A 17,212-nucleotide genomic window follows, 5' to 3' on the forward strand; every position below is an offset into this window, starting at 1 on the left:
ACGATGATCTCGCTTAAGTTTTCGTGAAATATCTAATGTTTTCATACCTTGTCCAAGACATTGCACTATTTGACGCTTTTCGGCAGCAGACAGATCCTTTTTCTTTCCCATATTGCTTGAAACCTGTGGCCTGCTTAATAATGTGGAACGTCCTTCTTAAGTAGTTTTCCTTTAATTGGGCTCACCTGGCAAACTACTTATCACAGGTGTCTGAGATTGATTTCAGTGATCCAAAGAGCACTGAGACACAATACCATCCATAAGTTTAATTGAACAATATAAAATTAAATGTTTACGACACTTAAATCCAATTTGCATAATAATTTGGAACGCAGTGTAGTTAACTACTGGGGCAATAATATCCCCAGCATCTCTTAGAAATCTTGCTGGAATGCCATCTAATCCTATTGCCTTAGACACCTGAAGATCTTCTAACATCTTAAAAATGTCATCTAGTGCAGTGGTTCCCAAACTTTTTACAATGGCGTAACCCCCCCCAGGGGCTTAACATCATTCTGCGTACCCCCTTTCTTACAGTCACAATTGTGGTCTCAAACATCTTTTTATTTGCATTTTAAATACATGTAATTTTCTTTTATCAAACAATAAATGATATATGACTCATATATAAATAAATGACTCACTGTTTAATGAGATGGATGTGCTTGAAATGACTTGCATAACTCTGTGATGTTTGGTTGTATCGGTGAAAGTCTGAGTCTCAAATCATTCTCTATGCAGAGTCTGTGTCAATATTTGTTCTTTATGTGGGCAAGTGCTGAAAACCCACTCTCGCAAAGATACGTTGTGGAGAAGGGCAGTAATGTTTTCGAAGCGCGATCGGCTAAGGCAGGATACTCTGCTTGCAAAGCTATCCAGAAGTCTGTCAGTAATTTTTGTGCGAAGTCACATGTGGTACGTAAAGAAGTGCGCTTATGCATGAGTGGACGCATATTTTTTGATTGGATGTCGTGAATTTGACCTTTTATGGCACTACGTAACTACGTTTTTGCTGTGTGTACACTAGAGGGAGCACGTCTTTATATTCAGCTTGTGAGAAAAACATGCCTTGATTGTCAGGTGCTTTATAATTAAGTAAACAGTAGATTTCAGGATTTTGTTCGCCCACCCCCTCCGTCACCTGGCGTACCCCCGGGGGTACGCGTACCCCAGTTTGGGAACCACTGATCTACTGTAACCTTGTGTGATGGAGAGGGTACTGATCATTGTCTATGATGGTTAACAGTTTATTCAGCATAATCCTCTCCACCTCGGACTCAAAAGACCCCAGTCCGAGACCAAGTACAGAGCCAGCCTTCTTGATGATTTTATCAAGTCTGTTGGAATCGCTGGCTCTGATGCTGCTGCCCCAACACACAGCAGAAAAAAAGATGGCACTGTAAACAACAGACTGGTTGAAGATCTCCAATATCTTGCTGCACACGTTGAAGGATCTCAGCTTCCTCAAGAAATAGAGTCTGCTCATCCCCTTCTTGTACACAGCCTCGGTGTTAGATTTCCAGTCCAGTCTGTTGTCGATCACCACTGCCAAGTATTTGTACTCCTCCACCTCCTCCACCACCTCTCCCCTGATCTGTATCCGTAGTGGCTGTGAAGGCATCCTCTTCCTCCTACCGAAGTCTATCACCATCTCTCTGGTCTTATTGACATTCAGACTCAGGTGATTCTGTTCGGACCACTCTACAAAGCTGTCTACCAGTATCCTGTACTCCCCCTCATCTCCCCCTCTTATACATGCCTCAGAGTTGTTCTGAAAGTCAGTGGTGTATAAGGTGAAGAGGAAGGGAGAAAGCACAGTTCCCTGTGGAGCTCCTGTATCACTGACCACCACATCAGACAGGACACTGCCCAGATGGACAAACTGTGGCCTGCCTGTCAAGTAGTCAGTAATCCAGGAGATCATAGTGTCTTCAACACCCACCACCCACAGCTTCTCATCCATTAGCAGAGGCTGAATGGTGTTGTAAGCACTGGAGAAATCAAAGAATGTGATCCTCACAGTGCCTCCACCACCATCCAGATGCATATGGGCTCGTTGCAACAGGTAGATGATGGCATCATCGACTCCTAAATGTGGCTGATAGGCAAATTGCAAAGGGTCCAAAAACATCCTCACCTGTGGCCTCAGCTGGGCTAAGTCTCTCCAGGACCTTCATCACATGCGATGTTAGGGCGACTGGTCTATAGTCTGCCGGGTCAGATGGCCTCGACTTCTTTGGGACTGGGACCAAGCAGGAGGTCTTCCACAGCAACGGGACTTTCTCCTGGCTCAGGCTCAGGTTTTAAAGATGTCCCAGTATCGGAGACAGCTGGCTAGCACAGGTCTTCAGGATCCTGGGTGAGATGCCATCCGGGCCTGCAGCCTTTCGCTGATGCAGTCTTTCCAGCTGCCTCTTTACCTGGCCTGTAGTCACCGTTGGGCGGGAGCTAGGGCAGATGTCATCCATGTAGTAGGAGGAGGGGGTGGGGGGGAATGAGGGGGGGCAGATGATGTCGTCAGTGGAGGCGGAGGAGGAAGTGGGGGGGGAGAGGTATTTGACTGTATATGTATACATATACAGTCAAACCAGTATAACAGGCCAGGCAAAATGTTTTAAAAGCTGATAGAATTACAAAAACAATTGCGTCCCTGAAAGCCCTGCGGACAAACAAAAGACAAACAGAAACCAGCACAGAAATTCTGTGAATTAAATGGCTACAATGGGAGTTGTGTTGGTTTTAACGAAAACTATTATCATCTCTGTGGGATGTTATCTGGCGGATGGGAACCAATAAAACTTTATTAAATGATACTGGAATTAGGTCCAAAACACACTACATATTGCTAGCCTACAAAGGAATTTTGTAATAATGGTATAAAAGCCGGAAACAAATAGTATTGTTTGTTTTGAGCAGATTTTGTAAATAATTAATATCGCCGGAGGGGTTTGCGAAGTTTAGATGTTTTTGTTTCGGTGAAAAACAGGATGAATTAGCCAATCAAATATGTAATCGCCGATAATACTAGTTAGACTAGTTGTGTCGTTTAAAAACAGAGTAATCTTATCTCCACTGCACGGATATTTGTTTTTCCACACGTGTTTGGCTATGTTTCAACTAGTTTGTACCTGTCCTGTTATCTTGAAAGGCCATCGTAATCTCGTGCTGGAATGCATCCTGGGGAGCGCGCGTCTGACGTATGCGTGAGGGCGGAGTTATAAAAATACTGCTCCGCTCTTGAAAGTTGTATTAAATTTGGTAATCCGGTTATGGCAAATTTAAACATTAAAACAAGAGTCTCAGTTTAAATCAACCTTAAGGAAACAGAATTGCAAAACGCGCAGGAGTTCGAAATGAAGAAAATTGAGAAAGAGAAGGAAGGTGGTGGTGGAGGAGAGAGGAAATCTGAAAAAGACCAGGTTTGCTTAAAACATTACTATTATTATCGCGGGTAAATCAAACTCTAAATTTTAGATTTTTGTATAATGAAGTGATGAAGCAGGATGGCGACAATATGGCTACAGATTATTTTTCATGCTTTGTCGAGATGTAGGCCTATGCTACCTGTTACTGTTTGAATGCAGGAAAGCATGCGACGACAGGTGACAGCAAGCTTTTCATGAATAGTTGGTGGCAACTCTTAAAACGTCATTAAAAACAAAATAGGCTAATGTACAGTATAAGTACATTACAAACAATACTATATACAATTTATTTATTTGAAAATATATGTCCATTTTTATTATGTAAATGTATGTATGCCTATATTTTGAAAGGATATATGACTTAATTGGACAAGAAGTGATTTTGGAAGAAAATGTTTATCTTTCAACTACAAGAACTTTCTTTTTTGTGGTCTTTTTACACCACAATTCTTTGTTGTCTCATCACATTCTACACCAACTTTGGGTCGGGAGGGGATGCCACGTATAGGAATTGAATGACAAAGCTTATATTTAAGCTATTCAATGTTTCCATGTGACACAGTAATACTAAATATTAACGCTTATGTAAGTGTCATGACCTTGTGAATGGTTTGAATTGTCTTTGGGATTAACCAGCTCTTTCACAATTTATAGCCTCACATTAGTTATTATTATACTACAATTGAGAGCTTTCAAAGCAAGCACATTATATAATGTGTGTACATGCTCACTGTAAGATTCTGTGATAGATGTTGTTGTCATTCATTCATTCATTCATTCATTCATTCATTCATTCATTCATTTCCTGGTTGCATTTCAACACATTTCACTGGTATTGCTTATTCATGCGCAGCGTACAGTATATAAACGTTCGTCTCGGTCACTGACTATGAAAGAAAAGAAACCGGACCCGCATGTGAAAGCTCTGACTCACTCTTTGCTGTGTAACTCTTGTTTTTGCAGAGTTGGATCCCAAAGATGATCAAAAAGAGAGTGTGCACCACCTTTGTGGAGGACTCTAGGTACAACAGCCTCTTTCCCATGTACTGAGATTAACGTATTCTGCAGGCTATTCATGCCTTCAAAAACGCTTGTATTATGATTAGGTTTTGGCCTTTGATTTGCTAATGGAGGGTGGGTCAACAAACATGCCACTTTTCTGGAATAAGGGTTAACAGCTTCTCATTTGTCAATGCAGCATTGTTTCCCTGTGCTTTTTCAAATTTTGGGTGTTGTGTGTGTTATATGATAGGTTTGGATCACAGCTGGGTGGTAGTGGTACAGTTAATTTATTCATTCAAGTAAACCTGCTGTCTACATTATGTGTGACCTGTAGGAATTGAATTTCAGCTATACTTAGTTTTAACTTCCTCATTGACTGAATTAAACGTGATGCACTACAACTTGGTTGTGCATTAATTGTTACTTTAACCACAGTTTTGATGTGCATAAAGAAATGAAGCTTATAATTCTCAGATCAGTCTCTACATTCATACCTTGCATTAGAATTTAGAATCCACCAAAACCTGTTGTGACTGTAACAAGTTTTGTTTTTCTGACTGGTATAGAAATAGTGCTTTGTGTCAGTGTGGTGGAGCACGGGAAAATCATATCGGTATAACAACCGGTGATTGTACGGTCGGCAAGTGGGACAGTTTGCAACACACGTCTGAATACCCCACTGATGCCTTTGGCGATCTGGAGTTTGCTGGAGCTGGACGTCGACACAATCCAGTGGGTATCTAATTTGTTTTACCCATGCTCAAATGCACACAATTATAGTTACTTTTACCCAGAAAATGTAGTTTTGAGAATGCAAAGTTGAGTATGGTATACTATTAATTTTATAATATTTTTTCTTTGACACTTTCAGTTGAAATGCATTAATTTTCCCCATGTTATTTCCATTCACTCAGTTCCCATAATTTTCCCAAAATGTAATGTAAAATGTATGTATGAAGTTTAAGCGTAAATTTATTACACTTATCTAAATCAACTCAATGCACAATATGTTTTCCTGGGATTCAAACATATGACCCTTCCATGGTTTTCCAGTCTGTTAAATAGTGTTATATTGCCTTGACAGACAGGGCCTAAATCTATTCTTTAGTCTCTGCCTTTGGGCACAAAATCCTGTTAAACATATGAACAACTATACACCTCATGCATGTTTGTACATGTGTGAAATGAGTCTGTCAGCAGCCTTTGTACCTCCGTTTAGGATAAATAATATCCCACTCATATCAAAAAAGTTTTTTCAGTTAATTCAGGTTTGTGCACTTATTGTATGTCACTCTTATTGTTGTCTCTTTAAGTTTCTGCGCCTGTCATATGACACACCTCCTGACCATGTGTACTCACTGATGACCACTCAGTGGGGTCTGCCAGTGCCCAATCTGGTGGTGTCAGTGGTGGGGGGAGAGGGAAAGGAGAAGGCGAAGCCCTGGGTACGAGAGGTGATCAGACAGGGCATTGTCCGGGCTGCACAGAGCACAGGTAATCCCTGACATTTTGCTTTTTTATTTGCACAACTGTTATGACTGTAATGTCAAGTACTTGTAAAATATACACAGTATGTACTGTGGACCCTCGGTCCCACCCTAAAAATAAAAATGTAACATGTAACAAGACTGAAATAAAATAATGAAAAATAATTAACTAAAATATAAAAATAAAAAATAGTGGTTAAAAAGAATAAACATAAAAACAAAAGGATTCTCCATAGTTTAGATGCAACCCTAGCAATCTTTGTTGATTTTTCAAATAATTTCTTCCCCAACTATAATCTTTTATAAAAAATAAAATGGAAACTTAAAAAAAAATGTTAAACCATTTTTGAAATAACAAACTAAACAGAAATGTAAAATAATGACAATCATTTTAGGATAATTTAAAAAATACATTTAATTCTTGCGTCTTTATATCTCCAAAGTATACATATCCAAGCAGATGAACTTTAGAAAAGTTTTAGTACAATTGCGCATTTTTAGGACTTCTGCAGAACCTTTAAAGCAATTAAATATTTTAGCTCTCAGAATGCTGAAGCTCATAATTGTCCCAGTCTAGGCTTTTCAGAAATAACTGTTAATAACTGTTTTCATGTTCCCAGTAATTAATGACTAGACGGATGTCATCCAAAGTCTTAAGGTTTAGAGTTAGACAGGAAAAACTAGTCTTACTCAAGAGCTGTGTTTCCTAATATGGAAATAAGGCTTACTGTAAATGCAGAAGTGTTGTGCGGTGGTTATGTTACAAAATTTGTTTATCATTGATGATGTTTGTGACAGTAATTGTGTTTGTGTGTTAAAATAATTCAGGGGCTTGGCTCTTGACGGCAGGTCTGAAGGAGGGAATTAGTCGCTGTGTAGGTGAGGCAGTACGGGATCATTGTGCAACAGCTTCATCTCTTTCCCAGGCCAAAGTTATAGCTGTGGGTGTCGCGCCCTGGGGCTTGATTCACCAACGACAACAACTCGTGAATCCACAGGTAATATGAGTCAATTGTGAAAAAAGTTTGTACTGTCAGGGCAGGGTTGCGGGGGACTGGATAGAAGGCAGGGCACTCACTATAATATACTATTAGCCACGCCTAAAGATTTATGAATGCCATAGCACTCTTTGAGTCATGAGTCACAGCATATCACTGAACAACTGTTGTGGGACTTTGTGCAGCTCCCTTTGTAAAACCTCACTTTTGTCTTCTCTTCACAAGGGCAGTTTTCCGGCTCGGTACTATGCACAAAAAATGCCACCTGCATCCAGCTGCCTGGATAATAACCACCAGGCCTTCCTCTTAGTGGACGATGGAAGTGTAGGTCACAGAGGGTGTGAGACACTGTTCAGAGCCAACCTGGAGGATTTCATATCTCATCAGCGCACTGGCATCTGGGGTGAGAGAGAGAGAGATGTTTTAACTGAAAAACACTATTATAATGTCACACACATACAGAGCACAACAGCCAAATTAAGCCCTTTCATTAGAGACAGGAAGCAAAGAAACTGACAACTGACACATACCTGGAACTATATGTGCTTCCTTTTATTTATTCTTTTAAATAACAGAGCGAGAGGAAACTAATCCACAGTGTACAGTTAAATAATAAACAATAGTAGTATTTTGTCACTTAATATTGAAGAAGTTATTTGTTTGTGCTTCTGTGTTATTCGGGTAGCAGCTCAACTTTGAAACTATGTTTGTACAATGTAAATATGCAGATTAATTATGCAAATAATTTAGAGATGTGTAATGTGAAATGTTAAAACCTAAATACCCAGTATTGGGCGGTTCCAACATTATAAGTTTGACATTCCCAGTCAAAACACTCAGAGAATGTATTTATTACCAATATAGTAAATCATTTGTTTATGGGTACTTGACAGACTAATATGCAAATTTGTCCTATGGTATGACAGCAAACATGTAGAAAAAACAATGAAGATAAGTTTCTCTTGCTTTTTCATATGATAAAAAGAAATAATACAAAACAATGAAATATTAACAGTTTAAACACAATGAAATTTTGCTATGTCACACTATAGAACACATGTACAATGTATTCGTCAATTACACTTATATTTACCTAAACCCCTGTTGAGTCCAGACATAAGAAAAATATCAATCTACTCTATATACTTTTTCTGTTTAAGATTAGGGAAATAAACATGCGTTACGGATGTGACAAAAAAGGACACACGTGTTTGAGAGACAACATACTTTGTGAGATTCATTTGAATTAAAATTGAGAAACCAGTAGCAATATTACCCAACAAACATCACATATTTATTATATTTAACTTCTTAGCAAGAACTTATAAAAAACTTTAAGATCTCATGTGAGTATATAACCAACCAAATATTGACATCTGCGCTATCAGTATAGTGAAAACCTTTATTACAAACTTTGCATGGAAAAGCCCTATTGATTACTTAACTGAAGTCAAGTATAAACATAGTGAAACATTAAACAAACAGTGTTCATCATTTAAAATCCTGAAAAGTATACGGCAAAGGAATCATAAGGGGGTTGCACTGCTCTCTAGTGGAGAAGGCAGAGAATGTAGTCCTAAAACAAAATGGAAACTAAAGACAGTAGGAAAAACTTGCTTATGACCAATTGTATTCAAAAACTGTTGTTCTCATATTTTCAACAGGAAGTGGAAGCATCGAGATTCCTGTTTTGTGTGTTCTAATCGCAGGAGATGCTGCAATGCTAGAGGTCACAAATAAATACTGTAATTTATGCTTAACTTACAGTATCTATTAAATGTGTTACAGATTTAAATCTAGTACATTCAGTCTCTTTTAAGCATTGAAAATGATTTATTATTAATTAATGAAGATTTTGGAATATATCTCTCTTTTTTATTTCACTCCAGAGAGTTGATTTATCTCTGAAAAATGCCACTCCATGGTTGGTGCTGGCAGGTTCGGGCCCAGCAGCAGACCTGATAGCAGGAATACTGCGGGATGTCAGTACACCCATGACTCCACCCGTGAGTCCCACTTTGCCGCCTGCCAACAAAGAAGCTAGCACAAGCAACAGCACTGAGCTCACGGAACGAGTGAGAGAGAGAATCAAGAAACAGTTCCCGTATGAGACTGAAATAGATAAACTCGTGGATCAGGTGAATAATTGAAGCAAGACTAAAAGATTAAAAATAAAAGCTTAAGTTTAAATTCAGAACATGGGTAGAAGAGAAATATTCTTTCACTTTTGGTTTTTATGACTTTCTTCTTCAGGCCCGCAGTATCTGTCAAAACAAAGATCTGATCACTGTGTTTCGTGATGACCAGGAGGGCAAAGAGGACTTTGACACCCTCATTCTGAAAGCTCTTGTAAGAGGTGAGCTGCAGAATTCAACAGCGAAAGCTCAACATGTTTACAGTGTAGATGTGATTTCACTGTTTGTGTGTGTTTTGCGTTTAGCTGCTAAAAGAGACTCTAATGATGCTAGTGAGTACACTGAGGAACTGAAGCTGGCCGTGGCCTGGAATAGAGTGGACATTGCCAAGAGTGAACTGTTTAACAGCGACATCCAGTGGAGGGTGGGTCTAATAGCAGTGCCCTAATAATAACATGGAGCATTTATGTGTTTTGTGTACAATGTTTAAAATCATAGTTTGCTTTTAAACTCATTTATATCCAGTATTTATTTGCCTGCTTAACCCTCTGCTACTCCTTTGGGGATCACACTCATACTCATGGTCAAAAGTGACCGAACACCTCAAATGTACCTTTTACTTTTTAAAGTGAAATGAATTTAATATATTTAAGTTCAATAATATTTTTTCAATAAGGGAATTTTATGGCTGTATGTAATATTTATGCAGTAATTATTTTTCAATTCAATGTAATACAGTATGTTTATAAATAATATTTCCATTCATTTCATATGTGCCTTTTCAAAGTCAACAAGTTTTATATCATATACATATTTTTTACACATACATGCATTTATTTTTGACCGGAATCACAAGTTTGACTATTTTTAGGATCATTTAACCATGTCCATTCATTTTTGTGTACACAGTGCGACAAAAGCCCCCAAGTTTTGTACCTTTTTGTTAAAGTGAAAGAAGTTCGAAACATAAAATATGTAAAACGTTTTGGTATAAAATTGACCGAAAAATACCAGAGGGTTAAATAACTGATCACAACAAGCAAAAGGCATTTGTAATGCCAGTGAAATGTGGGATATATCCAATTATTTCATGTTGTTTCTATGTGAATCCAAAGTATCTGTGTTGTTTTAACACATCGGATACTCTCTTGTTGTCAGTATGATGACCTGGAGGAATCAATGACGGATGCGCTGGTGAACGACAAGCCTCAGTTTGTTCGTCTGTTCGTAGAAAGCGGCCTGAACATTCTGGACTACCTGACGTTCCAACGTTTAGAGGAACTGTACAGCTCGCTGTCTGACTGCACTCTGGTCTACTCGTTCCTCCAGAGAAGACTGCAGGAGCGCATGGACATAGCTGCCTCACAAAACAGATTATCGTCCTCACCTAATGATACTTCATCTTTCAAGCATTCCATGAACGGCCCAATCCCTGCTGCTGTACAAGAACTCACCCTATATGAGGTAAAAGAGGTTACCATGAAAGAGGATGTATGATATACTAGATACAACAGACAGAACATATGGATTAAGATTTCTTTATCTTCCAGGTCTCAAGGGTGTTATCTGAAATCATGGAGGACGTGTGTCAGCCGTTTTACTATGGCCCTCTGGGTCTAGATCAGGGAGTGACCTCGAGAAAAGCAATGAAGGTCAGTTTTACTAGTCAAAGATGTTTATGATTAAATACTATTGTTAATAAACTACATACGAACATGCAGACGTTTGTGTCTCTGTCTTTCAGCATGTGAATAATTTGCTGCTAGGGGAGAGTCCGTACCGAAAGCAGCGCTGTACGTATCCCTGGGTCGCTCTCTTCATATGGGCTGTTCTGCAGAATCGACGAGAAATGTCCATCTACTTCTGGGAAATGGTAAAACTGTCTTTATATTTTTAAGCATGTTATCATTTAAGCATGTGTTTTGTATTATATTTTGGTCGATTTGTTTATATGTCTATCTTGTACTCTCTTTTAATACGAGGCGGGGGAGTCAGTGCTAAGTGCTCTTGCCGGCTGTAAGATATTAAGAGAGCTCTCTAAACTGGAGATGGAGACTGATACCAAACTTTCCATGAAAGAACTGGCTCAAACCTTTGAAAATCTGGCACATGGTGGGTGTGAAGTCAAATTTAAGTCATATTTATTTTAGGTTTCTGGTATACTGTCCGTGTTTGAATGTATTGCCACAGATTTCTCTCATCACTTTCATTCCAGATGTGTTCAGTGAATGTTACCAGAGCAACGAAAGCCGTTCTTATAAGCTTCTCATCAGACAGTCACCTCTATGGAGCGGGGCTACCTGTCTACAGATGGCCACAACAGCTGATGCCCGCCTCTTCTTCAGTCATGACGGAGTGCAGGTTTGCGATGCTTATGGCCTTTTGCACATGTTGGTGCATGAATATTGTTTAGTTATGCTGGTGTTATATTTTTTATGTCTTCATGGCTAGACGTTACTGTCCCTTATTTGGTGGGGGGACATGGATAGCAATACTGAGGTGTGGAAACTGGTTCTCTCGTTTTTCCTGCCTCCCTTCATCTATACCGACCTCATTGTTTTCAGGTCGGTATGAAATATTTTTGGCCCATTTTTTGTTGTGGAGTACCAAGTATGAATGGAAATCATTGGTCTTTATCTGACAGAGAGCAGGAAAATGAGGAGAAGCCAGAGGATTATCCTCAGGGTAAAGAATTCGACAGCGTGGAGGGAGCGGAGTCAATGGCTGAACACATCCTGAACACGTAATTCATGGATTCTCAACACTATAAACATTTTTGCTTTATCTGAGATGATATGCATAACTTAAATGTCTCGCACATGTGCTTCACAGGGATGAAGATGTGGAGGAATGTATCGCTTTGAGAGGAAACCCAGAAGGTGTGTCTAAAAAACAAGTTTCACACATCTTGACTGTTCAAATTTGCATTTGGTAGTTTACATCCTTCTTTTTTATATAGCAGGATCAAGTGTTGACCCCAAGAAACGACCTTTTATAGTACACCGATGGAGGCAGTTCTGGTTTGCACCGGTCACTTCGTTTCTAGGCAACGTGTTCACCTACTTCCTCTTCCTCTTTCTGTTTGCTTATGTCCTATTGGTTGACTTCAAGCCTCCACCTCCGAAAGGACCCGCCCCTATGGAGCTAGTGTTGTATTTCTGGGTCTTTACGCTGGTTTGTGAGGAAATTCGACAGGTATGAAAATTCTCAATTTGACGTCGACACGCATTCTGACCAAATCATTCAGTCGCTGAATCCCAGTCGTCCTCTCAGACTTTCTTTGTAGGATCCACCACTGTAGTTCAAAGGATGAAGCTCTACATCCAGGATATCTGGAACAAGTGTGACCTCACAGCCATCTTGCTCTTCATTCTGGGGCTTCTCTGCAGGTGCGTTTAGTGAAATCCGCCCTCAAAATGATTATGAACGGGAGTGACTGTGTTGGTTAATACATGTGTGTTTTTGTTACAGGATGTTTCCATGGTCATATGATTTCGGTCGTTCGATACTGTGTCTTGACTATACAGTGTTCACTCTCAGACTCATTCATATATTTGCCGTCCACAAACAGCTTGGTCCCAAAATCATCATCGTTGGCAAAATGGTAAGAAAGTGAAATGCTATTCAGAACTTGGTTAAAAATGTAAAATGTGCGTATGAGAGTTCATTTATTTATTTTTTAGGTGAAAGATGTGTTCTTCTTCCTGTTCTTCCTGGGGGTGTGGCTTATGGCATATGGAGTAGCCAATCAAGCGTTGTTATACTCCTACGATTCCCGTCCTAATTGGATATTCCGCCGAGTGTTCTACAGGCCATACATGCACATATATGGCCAGATACCACTGGATGAAATAGATGGTGTGTGTGCCAGACAATATATGAAGAGTTTGGTTCCAAAATGAGATAACTCTGTTTTTAGAATTTTTCAAAAAACATGTTTTTTTATTGCGCTTTCCAATTAATATCAATCAAACTGCAGTTGGCTTGTTTTGATTTAAGCCATAATAACTAAAAAAATATACACTAACTAACACAATAAAACACAATAAAAACATGATAACACAATAAAAAACATTATTTTTGACAAGTTTTAAAAACGGAGTTATCTCATTTTGGAACCAAACTCTTCATTTTTTCAGACCTCAAATACTGCAATTTTATCTCAAATATTAACTTTTAAGCAATACAACAATAATTTTTACATGTATACAGGTATTTAGGAAACGTTTAAAAAAAATGTGTGATAACTGGGATTTTTATCATAGCTTTCATGTGTCTTGTCATGCTGTCAGTCTTTCACATTGCTGTTGGATGACTTTACGTCACTCCTGAGGTTTGACTTTGTTGAAATTCAACAGACACTAGACTGGAATGACCACCTCTTAGAAATGCTGTTTGAATGAACATTTGGAATGGTCTTTTTCCAGGGCTGTATGCATCTCATACTATGTTGTTTATTGATTACATAGTTACGAAACATTTTTCTTTGACTCTAGCTGACAAGCGTGCAGAGAAACAATGCACTAATAACGTGACTCTTATTCATGAGGGGTTTGAGCCTTGCCCGCAGTCTGACGCTAACTGGCTGGTCCTTATTCTGCTGTCAGTCTATTTGTTGGTCACCAATATTCTACTGGTGAATCTGCTCATTGCCATGTTCAGGTAAAATGTATTTCATGAGTAAAATGCTGTATTGTGAATGAGGTTTTATTATAGCATGTTTTTGTGATGTGTCTACAGTTACACATTCAACAAGGTTCAAGAGCACAGTGACGTGTACTGGAAGTTTCAGCGCTATAACCTGATCGTGGAATATCACTCGCGGCCCTGCCTCGCCCCGCCCTTCATCATCATCTCTCACCTGCATATCTTCTTCAAAAGGGTCATCCAAAAAATTCCTTCTTCAAAGATACAACACTTCAGTATGTTATTTCTTTATGTGTTTCCTTCTTAAAGAAACAGGCGGCCATGATTCAGCCTTCTTGTACCATCATACAGTGGATACACTCTAAAAGGTTCTTCACAGCGATGTCATAGAAGAACCAGTTTTGCTTCCACAAAAAAAAACATTCAGTCAAAGGCTCTTTAAAGAACCATCTCTTTCTTACTGTTTTATAATCTGAAGAACCTTTTTTCGCCACAAAGAACCTTTTGTTCTTCAGATGTTAAAGGTTCTTTATGAAACCATTTAGACAAAAAAGGTTCTTCTATGGCATTGTGAAGTACCTTTCTTTTTTAGATAGTAAACTCTCAAAAATAAAGGGGCTTAAAAGGTTCTTTACAGCGATGCCATAGAAGAACCATTTTTGGTTCCACAAAGAACCATTCAGTCAAAAGATCTTTAAAGAACCATCTCTTTCTTACCTTTTTTATATTCAGATGTTAAAGGTTTTTATGGAACCAAAGGTTCTTCTATGGCATCGAAGAACCTTTTGAAGCACCTTTTTTAAGAGTGTATGTTCTGTATAACTTTCTTTCTTCTGCAGAACACAAAATAAGATGTTTTGAAGAACGTTGGTAACCGAACAACAGCGGTACCTCTCAACTTGCATTGGTTTTGTGTCCAAACAAAGGAATTGAATGGGTTTCGCCGTTGTTTGAACATTCTTCAAAATATCTTTTGTGTTCTGCATAAGAAAGAAAGTCATACAGGTTTGAAATAATGGGGTTAGTAATTGATGACAGAATTTTCTTTTTTGGGTGAACTTATCACTTTAATGTCTGGATGTTCCAAAGAGCATCTTGTGTGCTTTCAGAGGAAACTATGATAATCTTACCTTTTGATATTAACAAGGCAACACATTTGCTTACATGTAATTTGTGACCTAGAAAACATTAAAGTGATATATTCATGTTCTGTCCTAACATTTCTTTGTTTTACATTTTTTACTGCATAAATCCTAAAACTGGACGTGACTGCATTGCATCACATTCAGTCTTTATATGCTGCATCTGTTTGATTTGTTATTTAACCTAGCATGTATATTTATCCACAGTGTTAAATTTAAAAGGCAAAGAGGCCAGTTGGCTGAATACATGGGAATCCACGCTGAAAGAGAACCTGCTTTCCACGGAGGGCAAGAAGCAAAGAGATAGTGACACTGAGCGACTCAAACGTACCTCCACAAAGTCAGTCACTCTCTAACTTTACTTTCCTACTCTATGCAGTTATTAACTGTATTTCAAGCCATCTACTTCCAACATGTTTTCTATATACCTATTAGAGAACACGACTGCAGATTTGTTTGTAATGCACACCCGGGGGCATTTAGTAACCTCACAGTGGAAGCTCCTGTTACATGTTTCTGTGCATACGAAGGGGGAGACATGGAGACTGTCAACTCCTGCTGAATCGGGCACTGGCGTGTTGATTGACAGCGTGTGTGTTGTCCCTGTCTATATGTGTTCGTAGGGTGGACAGCGTACTGAAGCAGATGGTGGAGATACGCGATCACGATCGCAGGTTGAGAAAGCTGGAGTCGGAGGTTAGTGGAGGCTGTATGCACCCGTCTACCTGAGCTATTGAACTCAGGGGGTGCGGTGCACCAGCGTCAGGAGTTAACCTGTTTTGGGCTCTGTTGGTTACTTGCAGTGGTGTTTTTGTCCCAAGCCCTGGTTCATTTCTGACCGTGGTGTAAGAGTGTGAGTCTTGCCTAATTTGAGCTGCAGCTGTCGTATTTGCTTGCTCAGCACAGACCAAGAGCCATTTGTCATTCTCTGTGTCACTGTACTGCCCCCTCATCCAAACCCTTCTGTAGAATGCAGATCGGCTTTGAATATCTGCCAGGCTGTCAGGCAAGCACTGTAATTAATGAACTTGCGCTTTAAAGAACACTTCAGGTTTTCGACTGATCCATTGTGTGTTCTTGATCATTTCTTGTTATTCAGGTGGAGTATTGCGCTACTGCCCTCTCCTGGTTAGTGGAGGCACTGTCTCAGAGTGATCTCGCAAAACACACATCTCCACCTCCTTTCAAAGGTGTGTGCTCAATAAAGATGTAGTTGTTTTGTGTTTCTCTGACTCCTACTAATTAGTTTGGTTGTAAAATGTCATTATGCATACGCATACAGTTATTTTAGTGTCAATTTAATAGCGTTTCATTATCAAAGAAGATAGAACCAACATTCTCTTATCACTACATATATTAAATGAACTTAATTTTTGTTTTAACGTTATCTTTTCTGTGTTTTAGGTGTATCATCTAAAAGTCCTTCTTCTCCCACCTGAATGCTCACACAAATACACACGTGTTCACTCTCTTATTCAGAAATTCTGGATCATAGATAAAATTACTTTATATTCTTTATCATTTCAGTTGTCATTATTTGTATGCAGTGTATTTTTGACCCTATGTTAACAAAAGTTGTTTGGATCAGTTTTTAAAACGTTTCATCATGGGACGGTATATTTATTGTTTAGAAAACAACACTGGTTGAGCAGCTATATTTTGATCCTTTTAATAGAAATTTTACCATATGTTTGAAACAAAAGATGTGCCAGGTTGGAAAAAATATGAATGTAAAATGTATTCTTTATAAATAGATTTTGCATTACATTATATTTACGTTTTTACTTTTTATTCTCTGCTTGCAAATAAACAACTGATGTGATCAGGGTTTGACGGTTGAAATGGAAACATATTTATAGTATTATAAAACATGTATTATTTTGTGTAAATATCTGAACTTTAAATATGCTCTACAAAGCATTTTTTAAATGTCAAATATGATTTTTCTCAGGTACAGAAAAGGCACAGCTTCGTCATCAAATTTAAAAATCATTACTTTTACTTTCCTCTTTGAGCAAAGCCAATTTGTTCTTTTGTAAAGTCCATTATGAATTTTGTGTGCATATGTTCTTTGCATCTTGGAAATCAAGATATTTATAAAGTTGTTCAAAAGCGGCTGTAAAATGACCTATTTACCAATTAAACCTAAATTTGTCTTTGTATTTCCCTCTTTGATTTATATTCTTAATCTTTACTATTGCCCATTTGTAATGACCTTTCCCTTTTTGAGAAGCATTTAACTCCTAGGCTGGCACGGTCTTAGTTTCCTACAAGCCTTACATGGCAAGAGCATAGGCCAGATGAGGATCAGGTTTTCATCTTCTGTAACTGTGGAGGGAGGAGTGGGTCTCAACACATCTTAGTATCTCTGCTTAA

General features: G+C 38.7%; 1 protein-coding gene across 2 annotated transcripts; it reads left to right on the forward strand.

The window, feature by feature from the left end:
* Positions 1 to 2,661: 2,661 nt before the first annotated feature.
* On the forward strand, positions 2,662 to 16,658 carry trpm4a (transient receptor potential cation channel, subfamily M, member 4a). Of its 2 annotated transcripts, none has more exons than XM_057346526.1 (28): positions 2,662 to 3,419; positions 4,389 to 4,447; positions 4,994 to 5,159; positions 5,741 to 5,921; positions 6,743 to 6,912; positions 7,138 to 7,315; positions 8,577 to 8,641; positions 8,802 to 9,050; positions 9,166 to 9,268; positions 9,353 to 9,471; positions 10,206 to 10,511; positions 10,598 to 10,699; positions 10,792 to 10,920; positions 11,030 to 11,159; positions 11,263 to 11,408; positions 11,499 to 11,611; positions 11,692 to 11,790; positions 11,880 to 11,926; positions 12,010 to 12,242; positions 12,321 to 12,436; positions 12,519 to 12,651; positions 12,731 to 12,905; positions 13,544 to 13,709; positions 13,788 to 13,969; positions 15,044 to 15,176; positions 15,460 to 15,532; positions 15,936 to 16,026; positions 16,241 to 16,658. In XM_057346526.1, exons 1-28 carry the CDS (start codon positions 3,354 to 3,356, stop codon positions 16,273 to 16,275), a joined length of 3,765 nt encoding a protein of 1,254 aa, XP_057202509.1. In that variant the 5' UTR covers positions 2,662 to 3,353; the 3' UTR covers positions 16,276 to 16,658. The 2 variants fall into 2 exon arrangements, with proteins under 2 accessions (XP_057202509.1, XP_057202508.1); XM_057346525.1 differs by having other exon boundaries at positions 2,664 to 3,419; positions 12,007 to 12,242.
* The last annotated feature ends 554 nt before the right edge of the window (positions 16,659 to 17,212 follow it).

The sequence above is a fragment of the Triplophysa rosa genome, linkage group LG11, assembly GCF_024868665.1.
Source record: "Triplophysa rosa linkage group LG11, Trosa_1v2, whole genome shotgun sequence".
Taxonomy (NCBI): Eukaryota; Metazoa; Chordata; class Actinopteri; order Cypriniformes; family Nemacheilidae; genus Triplophysa; species Triplophysa rosa.